Below are 23647 nucleotides of genomic sequence, written 5' to 3'. Positions count from 1 at the left end.
CCCTAAATGATCCTTCATCTGCTTTTCTTCTTTGTGAGGTGTCCTAATGGCTGAAATGTAATCCAGTAATACAAATGTTGCTAGATGAGACAAAGCGCTACCACATTTGGATCTCCCAGTGGTTTCCTACTGCTTTTCCTGCTGCTCTTATACCAAGGCATGTTAGAAAGCTTGCCAATTTAGCTTTCTCTTGTTTTGCCTTCATAACATTTTCAGGTAGCTCTAGTCATGTGCCTGCTACTATTTCTGTGTTTGATGACTTGGACAGTCTACTTGGAGGAATCTGAGTATTACAAAGATTTAATACTGTTGAAAGGGGTTTTGTGAGAAAGAGGTTAGGAACACTGCATGAATTTCCTTTGGAAATTATTTTTGTATGCCACGTTTTAATTCACTTTCAAATGACAATTTGAATTACGCTTGGATAGCTGAAACCAGAATTTACTCTTGAGTAGGTCTGAAAGTGATATTTGGTGTTAGAAATCAATTAAAAGGCTTAGGTACGCAAACAAACGTCCAATTCGGATTTACAAGCAAGGTCTTAAAACTGTCGTCCCATCTGCAACTGCAAGTGTGGTAGGTAAGCTGATGTTCCGTGTTGTTGTGTTGCAAAACAGCTGAAATTTATAAAATGTGTGTAAATAATAAATAAATAAGAAGTGGACCACATCTGGTATGATTTTGGGTATCAGGGGTCTGAGTCTGAGATCTAACCACTGGCTGCATTTAGGGACATGTGCTAGAGCCCATCAACATGACTGATTTTTATTTGTATCCATTAGCTTGGGTGTGGTAAAAGGGACAGTTTGGAACCCCAAAAACTCAGTAATATCAAAAGGATTTAAAAAAAAAATAAAGGTGGTAAGAAGCACTGAATTACTGTTTCTGCAACTGTTGCAATGGGATTTGGCGTGTACAATTCAAGCTGGCTCCAAACCATGCTGTTTGGAGAATCCCCCTGTACTGATATTTCAGTTTATCCCTAATAAAAACACATCCCCAGACACTGAGCTTAGAGAGAGAGAGCTCCAAAACATCTGCTAGAAATAATTACAGAAATATGAATGTAATTTCTTGTACTAAGGACTAAACTGAAAGATCATGTTACTTACTGTATAACACCACTTAGAGACCATGTGTGGGCCTGGTGACAGTGCTTAAAGGAAAAATGCTGTTTTTGAAATGACACTGGCTACGTGATGAGTAAAATGCTGGTAACTTCATTATTTTTCACGACATAATATTGATTTTTTGTCCTGTTTATTTACCAGCGTACTCCTAGCTCTTTAAAGATGCTCTCTATCTAATCAGTATTAACTGTTGGAGAGGCAGTAAAGGAGTGTGCCTGTGACAAGTGAAATATGGCATGATCACATAAATTGTTTAATTATCCATCTCTAGGGTTAGGAGGATTGGGACATGTGTATGCTGCATTATGTGAGCTGCGAAATGTTTAGCAAGTCACCTATGTCTGGATAATTTTTGGTACAAGAGCAACATTCAAATAGAACAACAGAAAGAACTGCGATTTTAATCATAGTTTATGATTAAAAGCATAAAATACTATGTTCCATAGGCGTGGAGCTATTTGTCTGAAGTAGTTTGAAATATGTTTATGATATATTTTAAAACATAAATCATCGTTCGTTACCTTGAAAACTGAGCATGAGTTATCCAAAGTCACGTGACTGCTGATATCTGACTTGGTGCTGAAGTGAATTACTTGTGTTGGTGCTTCATCTTGGTGGAAAATAAGGACATCCGTGGGGGCTGGGAAAACACCTTGGGTGCTTTTGATAGTGAAATGGGTTATTGATGGATTGATACTCATACGGAAACTTTCATGGAGAAGTTTTAAATTAGATTATTATCCATTTTGGTTCTCCCATTGACTTTTCAACCTCCAGCTTGTTTTATTCCATAAAGGGATTTGCTGCTGGTGCTGTTATACCTCAGCTGTTCTTCTTCTGACATTCATCACTGTGCCGCCCACTGCATTTTACTTAAAGGGTAAACAAGGTACATGCATCAGACTGGGAAATTTGCCAGAGCGTTGTGTCAGCCCTGAGATAAAGCTTATGAGAACCAGATAGAACTAGCTGGAAAATATCTTCCCATCTCACAGAAATGTCATTTTCTCAATTTTAACATTCTTTTTTCACTGAAATGAAGTTGGATGCTTTCAACTATTTTAATTTAAAAAAATGCTGATCCATGGCATTCATTAGCCTGTTAAGTAGGCACCTCCTCAGGGATGTTGGTGGAGGGTGTCCAAACACAAAAGCCAAATCAAGCAGAACGGGGATTGGACCCCAACTCCAGCAGTCGCTTCCCTGTTGAATGCCGCACAGCAGAAAGCTGCTGTCTGCTCTGGTGCACTGGCTCTTGTTTTTAACAGAAATTCTACTCTGGACCTGAGAAATGGTTATTGTTGAAAGGTTTGTCAAACTGTTTCAATGAAAGTTGCAAAGAAAAGTTTCAGTTTCAATAAATTTGTTATTCTCCAGTGGAAAAACTTTTCACTAAAAAATTCCCAGCCTGTTCTACTTCTGAGTTTGCCTTGTAGAAAGTCTTTTTAAGGAAAGTCTTACTGTGATGCAGAACGTTTGTGCTTAAGGGGACAAGCGAGCACTCCTTGAGCTGACTGGGCTCATCTGGATGCTTGACTCTTGATCCCATCTTTTGGCTGCTTGTGCCATTGTCCTGCTTCACGTGGTTGTGCAGTTCATCTGTCTGGGCCAGGGAAATGAGATGCAAATTAAATGTAACTTGCTGCCTCACACTCCTCCAAGCCATCCACCCAAAAAATGCAACCATAGTGGGGTTCTTGGGAGGGAAGAACTGGGAACGGATTAAAACAAGCCTTGCTCCGGTGCAACAGAGGCTAGATGCAGTAAGTAGTTGGCTCTTCAGCACCAGTACTGCCAGACCACGTTGTTACTTGGTACTTATGCAGCTGTTTGCAGGGCCATGGTGGAAAGGATCAGTCAAAAAAAAATACTGCCCAACTAATCCCCCACAAATATTTTTTTTCCAAAGGGACCAAGGCTGTTTTTAACTTGACCCATTTCAGGTTTGAAGAGCAGTGGCACAGATACATTTGTCTGGCTAAGACAACGGTGAAGGGTTGGGACTGAGTGAGCTGAAAGAGGTTAGGGAATGAACAAGAATTTCTGATGCTTGTGTCTGCAAACAAAACTTGATGATGTATGTTTGTCTAAAAACATTGCTGTAGACGTAGGAACTGAAAAACCATGGTGGGTAGAGTGTAGCAGCTCTCTGCCAGAGCGTGGGACCCCGGAAGAGACTGAGCATGCGAGCAGCAATGCTGCGTCCATCAAGAAGGCAGGCAGCAGGTCGATAAGGAATGATCACAGGTACTGTTGGGCTGCAGGCACTCGGTGGGCATTTCAGCAGTGGGCTGCCAGCTCCCCGGCCGGAGAGCAGCCGTGCTGTGCCATGCCAAGGGTGGCCACTGCTGCACTGAGCACCTTGGAGGCCAGGTTTAGCGCTGCCTTGGAGGTGTGCTAACCACTGAGCCCTCCCACACTTCCTGCCCCGGCACACTGCGTGCCGACTGCGAGCCAGCTGTGTTTCCTTGCAAAAATTAACGCTTGGTTTGGGCAGGCTCTCATGGTTGCTGTCAGAGAGAAATTGTATTAGAAGCTGTTAGAAGGAGAGTGCAGTGCTTCCAAGGATAGCAAAGAGCTCTTTTTGGCTTGTTATTCTGTGATTTATATGCGTATTTGGTTTTAAGTGCTCTTTCTCCTAATCATCCAGTGTGGCATTGATGTTTCAGAGCTTTCAAGAGCATATTCCAAAACACAGATGGCTTCTGCCATTTTATGATTGATTAACAGGCTGTATTGAGCTGAGAAGCTAGCGATGACAACAGATTCCTTCTAGCTGTTCAGTATCCCAACAGCAAAGGTTTTAGGTACGGCTAACGTGCCATTTTCACTTTCTTATAAAAGCAGAGTGCGGTGGTGACCGACAATAATTTCAGTGCTTTTCTGAACGCTGAAGAACCTGTGACTCGGTTGGGCAAGATGTGCTAATGCTATCTCCTATCAGGTGTTAACACAGAATGGTTGTAGATGTCATGCACCATTAGTTAAACTGATTTTATCTAAGGAGGGAAGGAGGGTGGAGGAAAGAGTGAAAACGAACGAAGTAAATTAGGGCTGGGAAAGAGGTTGATGTGGGAAGAGGAAATAGAAATTACGAAGTAGATAACATTTGAACTGGAGAGCTGTCTCTATGAAAGAGAACACAACAGGGAACCGACACAGACTGTCTTAAAACTTCGTAGTGGTATTTCCGTGTAGGTTCATGTCTGTTTTCAGTTAAAGTAAACTTGATATTAAGGTATTTTCCACAAAATGAACTTAAAAAAAAAAATCAATTTGCAAAAATGAAAAATGTTTGTTCTCATCACAGAATGTGTTTAAGTGGCAGAGTAAATTGTGATGGGCCTTCTGGGTCTCCCGTGTGTTCTTTGCTCACAGAATCCAGGCAGATTGCCTTTAGTTTTCTTGATGTTGCTTTTAATATAGCAGCAGTTAAGCCAGATGTTTTTTCCTTTGTTGACATGTTTACTGGTGTCTTTATATGCTGCACTTATTAAGCAGTCTTGAAAAGAGAGATAATAGATGTCAGAGGGAGCAAAGCTGTAGAAAATTCCAGCTTATTTCCGTACGGATACAACGTATTCCACCTGAATTTAATATTGGCTTTGCCTTTACCAAGTGCAGGTTGTCTGAACACAGTATCTCATCCCCGTGTGAAAAGTATTCATGGGATACTACACGAGTCTTTAGGAGGAATGTGGATACTCGGTGTCATGCTTATTGTGTCTTCTTACCTACCTGGCAAAGGCACAGTGCTGGATTCATTAGCCTCAGCTGGCTTTACTGTATGTGTCTGATACTGAGTGCATACAAGGCTTTGGGAAGGCCGTCTAACGGCTTTGTGCCTGCATTATTTCCCTGTTTGTAAAATAGGGAACAACAATAATACCAATCAGATTCATTATTTATGATGTCCTCAAACACAATGACAATGTGCTTTATAAATACCTAATGCAAAAAATAATGTTTTCTGTTGTTTTACTCATATTCTTCCTTGTTTTTAGCCTATTGCAGTTAATATTTTCTGTGTAGGCATTGTCCTCTTAACCCAAGAAAATTATCTTCGGGGCTGATCAGATCTATTTCACTGAGTTCAGGCTTTTGCAGATAAATGTTAGATTTTCCTCATAAGAAGGAGGTACCTGTATCCTAAAGTATCTTCGTTTGTATTGAAAAAAAACAACTTTGTAACTTTCAATCATCAATTATTTATCAGAAATGGGAGCATTGTTGCTCTTCCCAGCAAAATTGTCTTTCTGAATATTATTTCCCTACATTTGGGAAGTTAGAGAGATTAAATTAAAAATAAAATAAAATAAAATTTGGAAGGCAGGGAGGGCTGTTTCCCGTTTCCAGTTGCCTGCTGCCCTCTTGTGCCGTGATTTGGTCTTTGCATTCGTGTTTACTTACCACATATCCAGGCAGTCATAAACTTGGAGTTGCTTTGTGATTTGATGAAATGTTAGTTTTGATGTACCAACTTCACGTTTTTCTGTGTTCTGCTCCTTGTAGATACTGTCCTCCATTCAGCCCCTGTCTTACTGTAAACCAGCTCCATCCTTGTCTGCTTTTTCATTAATTCTATCTATATTTGATTTAAGGTTTTAAGGATGGATGGAGAAGGCTGCATCCTCATAGTGTTAATGCATTTGTGTGATCTTTTGTGATAAGCTTGATATGAAACACCCCAAGTCTTCTGTTACATCTGTTTTGTAAGTGGTCTCCTTCCTTCTGTGGCTTAAAAATGAAAATGCTTCTAATGTCATTGTAGAGAGGGTCTCCTGTGTATGATCCAGTGCTGCTCAGCCTAGAGAGTCTGCTGTGAATTCATGGCCAAGCTTATTTTTTTTTCTCTGAATTTGCAGTTGAAATAAATAAGGAGTTTAACACTAATGTCTACTGACCCTTTTAAAGTTACGTTGAACTGTTTCTCCATTTTAATAAAATTGTACAGCTCATTATGTTTAGCACTACATGTGGTGTAAGTGTCTGAAAGTCCTTGAAAACAAAAAGGAAAGTAGAGGAATCATAACAGAAGGAAGAAAGTGGAGAAAGTGTAATCCAAGGAGTAAACTGGAGAAAGTATAACAGAAGGAACAAAGTGAGTTGGAGGTGGCGAACAAATGTGGAAAACAAGAAGAATGAAATGAGATGGAGAATCAATGATTGGCATGGAGAAGGGATGTGAAACAGTATAGAGAGAGGTTTAAGAATAAGCTCATCTTCAAAAGGTAGAGTGACATAGAAATGAGAAAGCTCTTTGCAAAGAAGCTAAAAGGGAAATCCTGATATGGTGTTCCCCTTCACTAACTGTATAACAACCTACTGTGAACACAGCACTGATGTGTTCTGTGTCTTAAAAAGGGAAAAGAGAAGGAGAAGCTAATGAGGCTAACTGGCGTGGCAAGGAAGGCTGTTGACATCTTTCAAAGAAGAAAAAAATAAAAGATGATAAAATGGAAGAAGTAATGTGAAAAAAATAAATAACAGGTGTCCCTCCCAGGAAAAAAAAAAAAAAAAAAAAAAAAAAAAAGAGAGAGAGAGAGAGAAAACATCTAGCAAAAACTAATACTGAATCTTTTTTTTACATATATTGGGAGAAAGAAATGTTCCAAGACTTTGTAAGATAATGATCAAATACAAAAAGACTGATAAAAGAAGATGAGAACTGTCAAAGGCAAGCTAGTTCATTACTTGTGTAGAAGAAGCCAAAAGGTTCACTTTGGAATAAAGCGAGAATGTTGGCAATTTTTTTCATGAGGTAATCATCAAAAGATCTCTTTGAAACCAAAGTGGCTAAAAAGTGTCTATGGGACAGAGTTTTAAAAGAAACAATAGCAGGCCACCAACAGTATTCACCCAGGAGTTCCAAAATAGCTGAATTGCTAAGCAGGGTATATAACCTCACACTTCAAGCTGCCATGATCTGTGAAAATTGGATGGCGACAAATGGGAAGCCAGTGTTTAAAAGAGCTTCCACAGGGAATCTAGGAAACTGCGAAAACTAGCAGATGTTACAAGAAAAAAAATGAATTAGTGAGTACCTGAGTAAATGTAATCTGCTTCAGAAGAGTAACTGTGGCTTTTGGAAAGGAAAATCCTGCCTTAAAAATCCATTGGAAATCTTTGATGGAATTAAGTCACATGGATAAAGGTGTTTTGGCTGCCCTAGTCACTTGGATTGCCAAAACTGACAAAAGTATCTCCTGAAAGGTAATCATTCTAGGGCTTGAAAGGAAGATCATTACAGGGCAAGCTGTTTGGTTAAAAGGTAGCAAACAGAAGATGAAACTAAATGTAAGGCAATTCTTGTAAGAGAGATAACCCTGGGAAAGTTCACTTGTTATAGGGTACTGAGGACAAAGGCAGATCATAAGAAACTCTGGAAAGACCTTGCAAAATTTACTGGACAAAGGACTGATGAAATTCAGTGTTGAATGACATAAAGTCATGTGAATGTATCTGTGCAGGAGAGATCCCTGCTTCCCATATAAAACAGCAGGCTCTGAGCTGCACATAACCACACATGAATGAAACGTGCAGGTAACTGGATACTTGCATGAAACATTCAGCGCATGGCTCAGGAGCAGCTGGAAAAGCAAGTTTAAATATTAGAAATTGAGAAAATAACAAAGAACAGGACAGAAAACATGACTGTGCTTACTGCATTTGAGCAAGCAATGCATCCTCATGACAAAGAAGGCACTTGGTGTCCCAGGCCTCATTACAAAGAGAGTTGCCAGCAGGTCAAGGGGGGCGGTTGTTCCTGTCTGCCTGGTGCTGGAGAGGCCACAGCTGCAGTGCCATGTCCAGTTCTAGGCTCCCTGGTACCAGAGACATGGAGCTACTGGTGAGAGTCCGGTGAAGGGCTACAAAGATGGGTAAAGGACTGGAGCATCTTCTGTACGGATGAGATCTGGGACTGTTGGCCTTGAAAAGAGAAAGCTCAGGCGAACCTTACCACTGTGTACATACACCTGACCGAAGGGAACAAAGAAGATGGATCCAGACTCTTCTCAGTAGTGCCTGGTGACGGGCTAGGAAGCAATGGGCAGTTAATGAAACTATCTGAAGACAAGGAAAACCTCCCTTACTCTGAAGGTGGTCAAATACTGCCTCAGGTTGTCTGAGGTACTCAGAGCATGACTGGACATCATCCTAGGCAGCCTGCTCTACCTGACCCTGTTTGTGGAGGGTTGGATTACATGATCTTAAGAGGTTCCTTCTAACCAGAAATGATTCGGTTATTTATTTTTTCAATTTATCTGTGTGTTTTGTCCAGATTGTAATACAAAAATGTGTATACCAGACCTGGAAAACGGTGGGAGATCAACAACTATGATCAAAACTAAGGAAAAGCTTCCATAAACGGAGCAGTCAAATAGGCTGGGATTTGTCACAGGGTACAGACACCTGAAAGGGGAGTGTCCTAAAGGTCTGGTCTGTGTGTGTCAGAGCATGAGTAGATAACAAGCCTTTATACGTTATCTTTCCCAGTAGAGGAAATGGGAGAGTCTAAAATAAAGCTAGTAGCAGCCAAGATGAAATCAAAGGCTCATGTACAGTGACTTAAGCATTGTGTGGAACTTACGCCACGCTGTGCTGTAAATCCAGAGAAGTTCCTATATTCAAAAGGAAGCCTGGTGGTGCATTAGAAGTCTATTGAAGATTACTAAGTAGAAAGAAAGCATATCTGGATCAAAAAGTCTGAGCAGAAAATTAAGTCTGGGGAAACATTATGGGACATCCTATGTATTAATTATGTTTTTGCCTTTCCTTAGTTTTAGCTCATGGATTCTGTTGTGTTTAGAGAAGAAACGAAGAGAATGTCCCATGCCAAAGTGTGGAGGAAGCGTAGAGAAGCAGACTTATGGAAAACCAAGTGCTCACAGGACCAAAAAGTGGAAGAAGTGAAGGGGATACTAGTGAAAAGTACATAAATGTGAGATATAATAAGAAATGTAAAAATAAGGAGGGTGATGTTGGGTATGGAGTAGAACACTCAAATAATACTGACTCCTCATAGATGTGAGACATCTTAAATTTATTCATGTATAGACTGCTTGGGATATGGCTGGTGAGGAACAAAAATATTTTTTACGGTAATCAGGGTTTTGTGGTGCTGCCTGTGATGGACTGCTTGGCCAAGGCCAGGAGGGAGGCCCTGCAACATGCCTGGACCCTGGCTGAGGTCCGTAACTTCACCTGTCTGTAAATAGAAAGGTGAGGGAGAAGTGCATTCAGTACTCTGCATCTGGAGGTGTGTGAAGGGGGACTGCAGCCGGGGGTGCTAAGTGTACACGTGTGCAAGGGCTGCCTCTCATCCTGTGGAAAATCAAGTTGGTCTCAGCTGCCTGTGTATGGAAGTGAGGTTGGCACAGCAGAAGCTCAGCTAGGAAAGCTACCTCCATGGCTCCAAAGGATGTGCTTGCTCCATCAGACAGTGCATTTGCATGTGAAGGGCTTCTACAAAAAAAAAAAAAAAAAAAAAAAAGGTAAATCAGAGGTTTTAAGTAGTATCTTGTGGGTCAATGGTGAAGAAGTGCCAGTCAGAAAGGACTCCGTTGAGATAGTAATGAGTCAGCATCAGTGCACTCTTTGCAGGATGGCACATTGTGTGTGGGAGAATCTGCAGGGCTTGGAAATGGAAGAGGGAGACATGGTTTTCATGCAAATTGTGCCCTGCACATCCTTTTTCCAGAAGGAAGTTTGAGTCCTGGTCAAAAGAAGTCCAAAACCTGTCTTCTGGGAGCTGACCAGGGTCACATGTGGTCACAAGCAGTGCTAGAGAGTGGATCAAACTATCTGATTAATGACCCATGTTCTCTCTCCTAAGGTAGTGCTGAAGTCTGGTCCTCCTCCACAACTACTCAGAAGTCCTGCCCCCAGTTCATCTGACCTAGTGGCTGGTGAGAGGTCAGTGGAACTGTGGCAGAGCCGTCTCTGGCTGGGTGGTGGTGATCTCTGCGGAGGACAGATGCCCTGCCTGCCATCTCCAGCTGCCACACCACACCTCTTGTTGGTATGAATGGAGTTAGTGCTGTAAAGGCGACCTGAGAGACCACCATGTGCAGTGGGTGCCTTGGGACCTGTGTCACAACAAACATGTGGTCAGCATGTCAACAGGATTGCTCACAGGTCATGCACTTAGTGCCAGCTCCTGCACCTCTTCTCAGAGGAAGGACTTGATAGCGATTGAGGAAGGGTAGCTATACAAAGAAAGCTGTTAGGCCTTTCTGTGCCAGTGTTCGTGTGCTAAGCTGAGTGGAGAGAGTGCCTCATGAGATGGCTGGAAGCTGTCGAAGATGCTTCTGCTCAGCAGGACCATGCAAGTCTGGACTGAACAGATCATAGCACAGGCCAAGCCTCTGCAAGGTGAGTTTTTCTACTATCTTGTAACTTAGCACTGATAAATTTTGCACATGATAAATATTCAGAGAAAAATTGCAACTTCTCTGTATTCCTTGTAAGAACATTTAAGACGTCCATGTAATTTCTCTTGTGATTTGAAACCAGTGCTTGCTTTCGATCTCTTCAAGTTTCTTGTCAATCTGTCAGTCTGCATGTCATGTGATCAGAATACAGCTTTTGGCATCTAGGAGTAATGTGATGTGACTCAAGATACCTTGAGTAGTGCTTTATCACGTTTCCTATTGTTTGCTATGTGGTTACCCAGTTTGCTGCTGACGGTTACAAACTGCAGTGGAAATAGTGGAAATTTGCAGTGAGGTACCAAAGTTGCTTACGGTGAGCACAAAGGATTGACTGAAGAGATGACTGTCGTGGAGTCAAGACAGTTCATTGTCTGAAAGACAGTTCAAGACAGTTCATTGTCTGAAAGACAGTTCAAGACAGTTCATTGTCTGAAATGGTATTCCCAAATCCCCAAACCGGTTGTTGATGTAACAAGCATTCAGGGGTTGTGCCAACAACATCTCCCTTACACTGCTGTGATTGAAGAATCACAGGGGAGGCTGCTGGACATAAGGATGGCAAATTGCATAAAGGCAGGATATGATTAATATTTGGCATTTATGTCCATTCAGAAGTAGGAATCTTACTCCCTTCCAATGACAGTGATAAGAACAGTGAGAATATTCCCTGCTAACCTTCTTAAGTTCCTAATTTAGGAGAATAGTCTTAAACTCAATGTACAGAAAATACAGAGATACGGATGTTCTAGATGATCTCAGTTAATTATGAATGTATGTGTAAACTGTTACCTGCTGGTAAGTTGGTACCAGCAATGAGTTTTGAGGACTTGGTGTTCTCTTGCCATAGCATACAAATCTTTATTGTGATCAGTGTTGCTCCAGAAAAAAAGTTTTGGAGGTATTCATTCATTTGGACAGATTATTGTCTCTGATGTTTCCTTTTATCTGGGAATGCTACTGCCCACAGACCACCCTGCAAGTAGCTGCTGAGAAAGAAAGCTTCCATCATAAATAAACAAATCATCCAGCGTGAGTGGAGTAATGCCTGATCTTTGGTGTTTTTAACATCTCTGAAGCCTAGAAAATAGAAACTTGTTTTGAGTAATTTTTTGGTTGCGTTCACTCTGGTATTTTTAAACGTGTACTTCATGGTCTTACAAAAGTAATGTAATTGGACAAGAAAAGGATACTGGGAAGTCTTCAGCTGTGTCAGCAGAAATGGGGTAAATAAAATGGGAAGTGAAGAAAATAATTTTCTCTGTAGTGTACAACAAAGCATACTGCCAGGAGAATGAGTCTTTCAGCTCATCTACATGTATTTGTTATGTAGAACTGTTCTGAATTTCCATAAAATTATCAACAGGTGGCAGTACAGCAATTCAGTTTATTAGTTGGGAGAAAAAAAAAAAAAAAGATGTTTGAGTAGATGTTCTCTTTAAACTTTGTTCCTTTTATAATATATATCACCAGCACAAGTGAAAAGCAAGACCATTATAGGACAGTCTTGCTTTGTTGCTCCTACCTGACAGCCATTGGGACAATATGCCTATGGGGATGTCTGAAACAAACAAAACCTGCTGAGAGAAAGTGTATAGCATGTCTGTACAGTACAAACTGCCGTATTTGAGATGTTCTTAATCTGAAAGAAGGCTCTGACAGCAGTGTCAATGCACAGATATCTGGGTCAATACGGGCAAAATTGTGCCTAGACTTCTCAGCGGGATTAAATAGTTGAGTTATTCTAGTGTTAGTATGATTGTCTTTGATTTTGGAGGCTCTTTTGTACTCTGTTGCAGAGCAGATGCCCATTGTTTTGGGAATCTGGAGAGGTCCCGTTTGACTGGGACACATCTTGTCCCAGTTTTCAAGAAGGGTATGAAAGAAGGCATTGGTAATTCCAGGCCTGTCAGTCTCATTTCAGTGCCTGGTAAAATTATGGAGAAGGTTATTCTGAAAGTTAATGAGAAACATTTGAAAGATGATGCAGTCATTGGTCATAGCTAGCATAGGTTCACAAGGCGAAAGTCCTGTTTAATAAAGTTAATTTCCTTTTATGACAAGGTCACCCATCTCGTTGACCAAGAGAAACTGGTAGATGTGATCTTTCTGGATTTTAGCAAAGCTTTCAATACTGTTTCCTACAGTTTCCTTCTGGACAACATGTTTGACATATAGCTAGATAAAATCGTAATATGCTGTGTGAACTTTTGGCTGACAAATCAGGCTCAAAGGGTTATAGTAAATGGGGTTACATCAGGCTGGCAACCAGTCACTGCTGGGGTTCCCCAGGGCTCCACTTTGTGGCCAGTTCTCTTCAGTGTTTTTATAAATGATCTGAACACAGGACTTGAACGCATACTAACAAAGTTTGCAGATAATGCTGCATTAGGAGGAGCTGTTGACTTCCTTATGATTAGGGAGGCCTTGAAGACTAGCTGTATGGTGAGCTGAGCAAGTGCCGGATTCTGCACCTGGGACATGACAATTCTAGATACACGTATAGCCTGGGGGATGAGAGGCTGGAGAGCGGCCCCATGGAAAGGGTTCTGTAGGTCCTGCTTGACAGCAAGTTGAATATGAGTCAGCAGCTGGGACAGGGGAGGGTCAGGCTGGGGGTTAGGGAAAGGGTCTGCACCCAGAGGGTGGTCGGGCACTGGGACAGGCTCCCCAGGGACGTGGTCATGGCACTGAGCCTGGTAGAGTTCAAGAAGCCTTTGGGCAAGGCTCTCTGAAACATGGTTTGATTTTTAGGTAGTCTTCTGTGGAGCCAGGAGTTGGACTTGGATGATAATTGTGGGTCCCTTCTGACTTGGATTATTCTATGATTCTATGAAATGTCTACTCCAAGTGTTTTCTTTACCATATTTTTTAATGTTATTATAGCTGTAGAAGAAAATACTGAGACATGCAAGTAAGAAATCTATGTAAGTAAGAATTCTATATATTCAAAATGTCATGTTATACCTGGAAATAAGAGGATATATGCGTATTTGACTCAGATGACTCAGATTTGACTTGCAGCTGACTTGGGGTGAATACCAGGATATCTGACTCCCACTGTTTTCTTGTATGGAAAGATAGGAGCAATTGCTTGGATTAGACCCAATCCTTTTGCATTTTCCCTTCAAAGACTTCTACAGGGTGATTTGGGCTTCAAATTCAGGTACCTGCCACCACCGAGTAGTTTAGGAGCCAGCAGGACACAACTAGCTAATGCAGCACCTTGGGAGTCAGTCTGCTGGCTCTTTTGTGAGAGGAAAATATCTTCTGGGAGGAGCAGAACTGGCTGGCTTCAGGAGACGCATCATAGCAGCATTGTCCTGAATATCTACTTCTATCCTGGATCAGTTCAAATGTGAAGTTTTATGATGCTTTCTTTTCTTGTTTGTTTTTGAACATTTTTTTTTCCATGAAGAAAAGAAGATCTGTTTGACTTAGTCTTTGTTTTTGTTAGAGTGTTCTGCTTTATTGTTGGACCAAAATGCATTTCTGTTACATTTTAGAGGGAAGAGCCTTTTTATAAAAGATGAACTATAGCTATCCTTAAAAAGTATAATAGCAGAAAATGCTAATTTCTTGGGGAACTTCAACATATCAAATTGGAGTGGGAAAGGAAGAATGTACATTTCAAAGCAAGAGAAAAGTTAGGGAGAGGAGAGAGAACAGTGCAAAACAGACTGGGTTTCTTCTGGCATTGTGCTTTGAGATGTTTCACTTTTTAATCAGGCAAATGAGGTATTTGAATTGTGTAGACTCAAAACATGAAGTTACTGGGTTTTTGTTCATGTCAGTCTAAGGAAATCTCAGTGAAGTGATTGAACGTGCTGTGAATTTGCCTGAAGGACTTTATTAAGTCTGAAAAGGCAATGTTTAAAAAATGAGAGATGGGCACAAAAAAAAAAATAGCATCCCTTTCTTCACCATTGTATAGAACAATTTCTCGTTACTTTTAAATCAGTAAATTAAGGTAACGTTTACTTGGTGTATTGAAAGCGTGGCTGTTCTGACAGTACTAAGTGTGTAATCAGAACTTGATGTGGTCAACAAAATTTAAGCTATACGGGCATATGTAGGGTTGTGGGTTGACCACCACGCTCCCCTGGAAGGTACCCTGTAGTGGAGGAGACTTCACTCCACATGTAATGGGTAGTAAAAATGCCTTGTCTTGTGGACTGTCACATACTCATTACTTTCAAGGGAAGAAAAGCTTTGTATATCGTGTCCTTGATCTGAGCTGGCAACATATATGACGGAGTAGGCTAAAAAAGTTCACTGAGGGGTTTTATGAGTCATTGTGAGGGTAGGAATGGCTAGAAGCTTTTTTTTTTATTCTTAAAAAAAAAAAAAAAAAAAAAAGAACAAGAGAAAATCTTATTAGCTAAAATTATTTAATATCACAGGCATATAAATAAATCAGACCACATAGTCTTTAGTATGAAAATTCCATTCACAAAATGCAATAAATAATTAAATTAAATGAGACAATTAGTATAAAAATAAAAAATCTTCTCAGGAAAAGTAAATATTACACAGAATTGTATATACCATGCTAAAACACATATTGAAGTGCCTGCAAAGGACACTTATGACCAAAATCATAAATACATTATTAAACCTCCCTGGGAGGTAATGAGCTTTTAGGACTTACTCTATGTACTCAGCTAAAGAAACATACACCGTTTCTGCAAAGAGTGAAGTTAGTACAAAGAGAGTTCATCTTACAAGTAAAAATACATCAAGATTGTTGCAGGTCTGAAATTGTGATAACCAGTCCTTCCAACATCGTGGGTTCCTCCTGGGGCATCTTCAGTTCCACCAGAGACCAGTGTTGCACAAAATAACGTGGTACTGAAGACTGATCTGTCCTTCACTGATCTCACATTCCTCATCTGGGATTCTTATAGCACACCCCTGAATAATACGCTCAATCTTTCATAGCTTTGACAAATCAAAGAATTAATAGAAGACCTCAACATCATGCAAATCTAAGTGTATTCTAAGTGTACAGAGATTTCCAGAGCGATTGTGCTAATGCTTGGCAGAAGTGGCATTAACTAAGATCAACAATGATAATGTTGTGATTAATTTTTCCCAATACATATGTGGACTGAATTATCCAGTAAATATGGTTCTCTCCAACATCTTGGGACAATCAACTCTCTAAGTTACATTCGTTACAGCTCCTCCCTATTTTTTTTTCAGTCATATGAATAGCATTGTCATTAAGTTGTTCTACAGGTATAGGAAATGGTCTTAATTTAGAAATGAGTTTAATAATTAAAAATAAACAACACCAAGCAACCTTTAACCTCTTGGTGTGATAAGTTCCAAGATTAAAAACAGTGGAGCAAGTCACTAAACAGAAGTAGCTACATTACTTACATCATTGCGTGCTGCCTTGTGTACAAAAACCCAACAATTGTTTCAGTGTAGGCAGGAGTAACTAATTAGCTTATGATATTCTGGTAAGGCAATTTTAAAGGCTTTTCTCTAATAAGTTGTCTGTCCTGGGTACAAATGCTGCTTCTCAATGCTTTGTAATGATTACTTAGAAATATGTCATGTACAATTTGTGACAGGGCATGCTAATTCCACTTGCATGACAAGAATTCTGACAGGCTTTTTTAGAATATTGGTTTGAATGCACGTTGCGAATTACTGGGAAAAACATTTACAAATAAAAATACATGCTATATACGTTGTACAAAAATAAAGGTCCTTCCATAAATACCTCCCATGAAGTGAATGAGAAGTGCTATTTTATTTGTTGGCTTTCTAGCCAACAACAAAAAACATATTCAACTCCTCTCTCCAATATTTTCCTCTGTTTCTGATCCAAATCAGAAATTTAATTTTTTCCTAACTTTCTCTACTTCTCTAAATGCCATTGCAGTAAGAGCAGCAGCTTTGCATATTGCTTACCAGTTGGTCATTAAGGGATGTTGTACATAATAAGGTCAGAGAAACAGAGATAAAAGGGTACAGGACACCATTTAAACTGAGTAGCTTAATTCCAAGTGGCAGTTCAGTTTTAGAATATTAATTCTCATGCTGTAATGTGGAAATACTGAGATATGATAGAACATTACTCAGAAGAAAAACATTTTTTGGTTTTTGAAACAAAAATATAACAGGCATGCTGGATCAGAATTGTCATCAGCCAGAAACAAGGAGATGCAAGGCAAAAAAAGAATTCACTGTGGAAACTTTGTTCACTCTTGCCCTGAGATCCTCCTCCTTCCTCTCAACATATGTTTTTGAAGAGATGCACGTTTCAGGACAGTGAAAATGTGGAGGCAAAAAAAAAGCTTTTTGTATTACTTTTCCTTTAGGCTAACGTTTGTAGGAATGGAAATGTTTTTATTAGTACCTCATTATTTTTGGAGGTAACTAAGCTTGCAATTTTCCATCATAACACTTAATGTAGTTTTCCAGTTTCCTCTCTATACCACATTTCTACTAAGTAATGAGAAAGTTTGATGAAAGGTTAATTTTAACTGGAAGGCTTTACACTCCGTTCCAAGAGCAGTTTCTTGTGGGGCTAATACCTTTTTGGGAGGTAACTTAACAGCTACTTCTCAGCTGGAAGAGTCTCAAGGTACAGAGTCATTGCAAGCAGAATATTGTCGTTTATAATTAATGTACTAAGAAATAATTTTAAGGGCTGTGAAAATTGCGTTTATTTAAAAATAGTAATAATTCAGTGCTAGCTCTGGCAAAACTTCCACAGCAATGTTCAAAATGATGAAGTGCAAACTGAACTTTCCACATAACAAAAACTTGACAGTTTAAAAAAAAAAAAAAAAGAAAAAGGCAATTTAAAACCACTAAAAAGAATCAAGAGTAAACAGAAGGAATAGTGTTCTGGTGCATGAATGTAAGTGTAAAATATTCTGAGAAAGAGCAATATGCTTTTGGGCTGCTTTGTTCTGAATAATCATCAGTTACTGTGTTTGTTGGTTCTCTTGCAGTGGCCAGCCATCCAGCCAGTCATGCCCCTGCTGCATTTAGCCTGTTAAATTGAAGGAGCCTAGGTGGAATTCCATCTCCAGAGATGTATTTTTCCACCCAAAATTCTGCATCCCCGCTTTGAGATTCTGGGTTAACAAGTTGAAACCCATGGCAAATGTGCCATTGACTTCAACATGGAAACAGGTCAGACCCAGACCATACTGTATTATCTGTAAATGTTTTTCCAGTAGTTCTGTGAGAGTTAAATACAGGGTATTTTTCTCTAGTTAACTAAGATACAATCTATGAACTTACAAATAAGTTGTGTGTGTGGTATTGTTTTAAATAAGGAAATCAATCAAAGTAAGTACTTCTTGAGGCTTCAAAGCCTCTGATCATTTTTTGTTTTGTTTTGTTTTCTTTAAAAAGTTTCAGACACTTCTGTATGATGTTCATTTGAGATGAATGCAAAAATAGAATAGCAGCCATCTCGTGTATATCTGGTTTAGCATAAGGTTATAGTTAAGTCCCTTACGCGAACCTATTTTTGTGAAATTACAATGTAATTTTCACCATAAGGTGAGGCTCAGATCACTTTTAAAATAGCATCTGTCTTATGAATAGCCATCCAAATAAGCCTCCTTAATATTGGGGAGAAGCTTTCACTTACCACACACACACAGCACAGCACAGTAGCAATGGAAAATATTTACATTTTTCACGTTGTCTTAAATAGTATAGTGTCTGCCTTAAATAGTAGATTTTCTGTAGCCTTCAGGTCTCATGTGTCCTGTATTAATCCTTGAAAAGCTGTGAAAACAACACAATGTTAGGAATAATGGAAAATACAGACATCGGTTCTTGTTTACAAAACATCAAAAAACAGAAGGAGTCAACTCTGATTGTTACCTTTTTCATCAACTTTGAGAAGCTCTGCAAAAACTCTTTGGGGGTTTTTTTCTCGTAAGATTCACATGTAGACTCACACTGCTGAAATAAAAAAAAAATCATTCCACTTCTAAAGAGCTCATCATAGTCACACATAATATTTAAAGATTTCCTACTGATCAAGCAGTAATCTTTGTAACCAAAGCCTTTTACAAATGGAAGAGCTGAGAGACAGGCTATTTCATAAAGGGAAAGAAAATAATAACTGCACCTTTCATTCACATTTTTTTGCAGTAATCCCAATCCTTTTGTCGTGCACATCACATGGTTGCCATTATTAAAGTGCATAGACACAACTGACTGATAGGAACAGAGTGAGTGTCTCTCTTGGAAGTGCAGAAAAATGGATATTTCTAATTTCCAAAGTAATAAAAGACTGATCTGTTTTTCTAACAAGCTTGGCTTTTACAGTTTCACTGCTGTAGGTAGTATTTGTTACAGAAAGTAAGGAACAATGGTCATGATTATGAGCATTGTCAGGAAATCCTACCTTTCCAGAGTCTTTGAGAATGGGTCTTTTCAAGATGTTAACTGTTTTGATGAACGTAGAATTTACTTGGCTGTTCTTTGGCTGCAATTTCAGTATGCCCTTCTGGAAGCAGGTCACAGCTGTGAACAGGCACTCGTCCTATGGGCAAGAACACAAGGAATAATTTTAAAATGAATGTTACAGCATTTTTTCCACATGTGTTACGTTGTGATTTATGCACAAAATTTAATTATGCAAGGTATTGATTGAGAAGATTCAACAGTCCTTTTATTGTTTTAAATTACTTTTAGAAATATAAGAGATCACTGACCTTTGATCTGCCTGTTCTTTGGTAATTGCTCAAGTATTTCCTCATCATATAAATGCCTAAAATTGCCCTTTGAATTTTGATCATTACAATAATTAAAAGAAGGTGCTACTGAAGAGTAGATCCCATTATACGCAGCAGATTTTCACAAGCATAGGCATGAATATTTTCTTTTAAAAATATTCCTAATCTCTCTCGGGGTTGTTCCTCAGTAGTACATCTGAGAATAGACTTCCTTTTTCCTCTTTTTGTGCCATTTCTCATATTATCTACTTACTAATTAGAATTGACATAGAACTGCATGATTTTAAACGCTACTCAAATATTCTCCCTTGATAGCATGGGACATGGAAGTGCTGAAATTAGTGAGTAATTTTACTGAAGAGAAAAGAGAGAGTGAGGATGAGAGAGAAGACAAGGAGCCAGGCTCCTAGCTCAAATTGTCTTGCCAAATTGCAGGGAATTCAGAGCCATGTTAAACCTGAGTCAAGGCCAGTAAACATCATCTGTGTCTAACTTGAAAAGAAGCCCTCACTTGGTGTGCTGTATGACAGTGGTGTAATTCTTTTGTTGCTGCTAGTTATCTGGAATTAGAGCAACTGCCTTTTTGCTTTCATGGTGCAGTTGCATATTAATTTGTATTGTGCTAACAGACTACAAGCTTTCCAGAACTTCCTTTCCTGTGCAGTGGCTATTTTCCTCGCTGGGCACACAACTGTGGAAAATACCACCAAAACCAACCTATTGTCAATAGAGAAAGAAAAGCAGTGTTTACTGAAGCCAATTTCTAACATGTTTTCCATTTTCCAAAGAAAGAAACTTTTAGAAATGCTGATTGTGTATGTTAGAAAGGCTCCAAAGACATCATCTTTGTTTTGCATACCAACTGCTACCAAAGCTGGGTCTCATCTGGTTTGCTGATACCACAGCAGTTCACTTGCAAGGACAAGGCAACCTCCGTTTATGTTGCCTATAGCAAATGTTAATAGCAACGTCTTATACTGGTTATATATATATATTATATATATTTATATATTTTATTTTTATTAAAAACCAGACATTTATGTTTGTTTCAGGTTTCTTACCGTAACCAGACTTGCTTACTGGAAAAAAAACAACACTCTTTAAAAGAGATCGATTTTCCAGCTGAAACTGAAAACATTTTGTGCCTCATCCGTGATGAGCTGAGAAACCAGCATTTCTCATATATGCTGCTTTTTTTTTTCTCTTTTGCTGAGTTAACAGTTAACTGTAAGCAGGCCGACAGTCAGAGGGCCACAAGGATTGCATTTTGTTTGCCTTGCAATGGATTAAGCACTTTGATGAAGAGGCATTCAAAACACGGGCTGCTGGTGATGTCTGAGGGGCGCTAGGTAAACATGCAAAATAGCTGTCAGGGAGGATTTGCAGAAAGGCTCTGCGCGAGACTCTGAACTGTACAGCGTACCCTGAAAAGCCTGCACTTCCTGAACCAGCAACCAGCAGGGTTAGAGCATTGTGCCAGTGGCTTCGGCTGCCAGAGCTGTCACCAGCAGCAGATCGTATTCTCCCTCCTGTCTTGAACCAGTTCAGCCTCAAGACTAATTTCTCGACCTCAGCATGTTTTCTCCTGTTTTATTCACACCTCCTAATGTATTTTCTGATAATTTCACACTTGAGTGTACAGGGAAGTGCTGTGGGTTTGAAGTGGGGCTATCAGTCCACACACAGAAAGATCAAGGAAGTCAAAACAAATAGTGATAAACCACTAAATGTTGGATGTTATAAAAGGTAGCCGTCTTCCTGCATATTCAAGGCTACATTCAAATCTGGCATAAGCAGCTTGCCATATAAACAATATTTTGATATTTGAAATACAGTTACATGAAAGACTTTTTGTTAAATACAGTTTTGTATGTTCAGGTGTAATTGTACCCAGTTACCTAGTTATGAGTGCTACTTTGGCACACAACAACTCATAGATAAGCATTTGGACAACTCAGCAAATGCAAATTTTGCCCCGCAGAATGAAAACTTTATTAATATGATTGCTGGTAATTCCTACTCTTAGCTTTTCATCAGAGATCAAACCTCTGTCACACTGAGTACCTTCCAAATACCTGAATTTGTTATCTCCTATATTTTCTGATGAAGGTACTCAGGACCTCCCAGAGGCAGCCTGTAAAGCCCTAAGCTGCAAATGAATTGTTGTCTTCCTTCCTGAGGTGACCATGTTTTTTGAGTGAGAGAAAAAAAAAACACTGATGAAGCGATTAGTCACTGGCTCTATTTGCTTGTTTCGGAGGTAGTAGCAAACTCTGCAGTGAAATGACAGCTAATTATCTGATTCTTTTTCACTTTGACACTACAAGTTAGAAAGAGTGTTAATGAAAAAAAACAGCATTTAGCTAGGGTGCATTACATTTTTGCATTGCAGTTGTTTCTAGCAATGAGTTGTTTCTAGCAATCTTTTTGGTCATGCTTCTGCTTTTGGCAAGTAAAAAACGTGCCCAACTGTAAACCCTTGGAGGAGGCTAATGAAACCTGTGTGAAATGAGGTGAGTTTTTTTCCTTTCTTCTTGTTATTATTTTACACGAAAGTGTAAAGCCCTGCATAAATAGCTTTATACTCTGCGAGTTGTTTTTTTAATGACTACACGTACTGAATACTTTTATATGTCCATCAAAATTGCTTGCTTGCTGAAGTCAATGTCAGTGCCCTAAGACAGCAGATAACAGGAGAAGTATTACACTAGCTGTGGCTAGTGTTGGACCTTCATTGCATGTTTGGGATTACCAAAAGAAGGCAGAATGCATTTAGTTTCTAATTGGTTTTAGTATTTAATGTTGCTGTAAATCCTGTATCCTGCCACTGTTAGGCATAAACACACTTTCTATGACTCTAATGTAACTTACCAAGAAGTTCCTAGCTTTGGGTTACACCAAATATCACCGTTAAAAAATGTCTAAGTAAATAATGTGTACAAAAAGGGATCTATGAAGACCTGTTGTTGTTCTTTTAACTAGTCATAATGTAAAGAGAATACTTGCAGAATGCACTTTTTCTCCTGTTCTACATGATAGCACAACCCTTGCCCACAAGCAGTCTCACAGCAGCCATTGGGACTGCATGCAAGGAAGCACTATGCAATACGGTTTTATGGTGGGAGGGAAAGGGGGCTCCCTTTAGGCTCCATGCAGCGATAATACCAATGTGGTTGGAGCTCATGGTAGCTGGAGGCGCTTCCTCTCCCCAAAACTGCGTCCCCAAGAGCATTGCTAGTCATGTAGGTCTTGTTTGAATCCCCTGCTCTTAGCAGTGAATAAAAGGAATATGCACAAATTGGAATCTGTGGGTGTTCTAGAATACACAGAGTGTAGTAACCTACTAATAAAGATTGCATAATATAAACACTTCTGACATTAAAAACCCAGGAATAAGAAACTTTTATCAAAGTGTTTTCAAACTAGCTTGCATCAAGAGTTCTAGGTCAGAGATACTAAAAAGAAGACATCTGCCATTTGTCAGTGGAATTAACCAATACAAAATAAATTTGATATAATTAAAAGGAAATGTTAAAGCAGGCTCACCACAGGGTTTTCTGGTGTATGCAGCAATTCAGCATCCTACAATGAAAAACAAATCTAAGTTAGAAAAGTTTAACATTGCAGTAGTATCCCTCAAAAGTTACATTCTAAGCAGTACCTAATGCTTGAAAATAATTTCAGTATTAGGACAAATAGTTTGCTTACCTTATCTTTCACTACATCTTTTAACTGATCAATTGTCTTTAGAAGCTGTTTGTATTTCATTGCTTTTTGTGGAGTTGCAGTCAGAACCATACTGGAACAGAAGAAGAGCATACAGAAAATAATCATCCTCTCCATAGTGCTGAGTTCTGTTTTAAAATGTGTTAGAAGCAAAGTTGTGCTATCCAAGATGAATGCTTGAGCTTCAGCTATGCTCAGGTATGCTGCATGTCTACCTATATATTGCTCCTTGCTGGAGATGTAAAACCCACCCATTTCAGTTTGGAAAGCTTTGTAGAATGGATTAATGAGTAACCTTTTTTTCTTTTCCACTGGCTAGGTGTATGTATGCGAGCTCGTGCGTAGGGGGCAGGGATTGATGGAGTGAATGAAAATGTGCCCCATCTGCACATTGGACAGGAAAAAAAGAGAAAAGGGTGAATTCCCATTTTCGCTTTGAGTCAAGAAATGAACGTAGTAAAAAGTAGGTACTTAGAAACCACAGACCCAGGTAAACAAAGATTCTGCATTTTTTTCCTGCTTCTTGCAGCAATGAACCTCTCCAATCCAACTGAAGCTCCATTTCATGCTGATGAAATATGGCAGGACTTCTTTTAGCAATTTTAATGTAATTTTTCCTACTTTATAGCTCCAAAGG

General features: G+C 39.4%; 1 protein-coding gene across 1 annotated transcript; it reads right to left on the bottom strand.

Annotated features, from left to right (window-relative positions):
• Window positions 1-18310: 18310 nt before the first annotated feature.
• IL21 (interleukin 21) lies at window positions 18311-23127 on the bottom strand (the record flags this gene model as incomplete). The annotated part of the gene is made up of 5 exons (XM_084286508.1): window positions 18311-18325; window positions 18425-18505; window positions 18954-19091; window positions 22831-22866; window positions 22993-23127. The coding sequence occupies 5 exons, from the start codon at window positions 23125-23127 to the stop codon at window positions 18311-18313; spliced, it is 405 nt and encodes a 134-aa protein (XP_084142634.1).
• Window positions 23128-23647: the final 520 nt, after the last annotated feature.

Source organism: Netta rufina, assembly GCF_964035555.1.
Source record: "Netta rufina genome assembly, chromosome: 4".
NCBI classification, from domain to species: Eukaryota; Metazoa; Chordata; class Aves; order Anseriformes; family Anatidae; genus Netta; species Netta rufina.
This window is presented reverse-complemented; position numbering and strand designations above follow the sequence as displayed.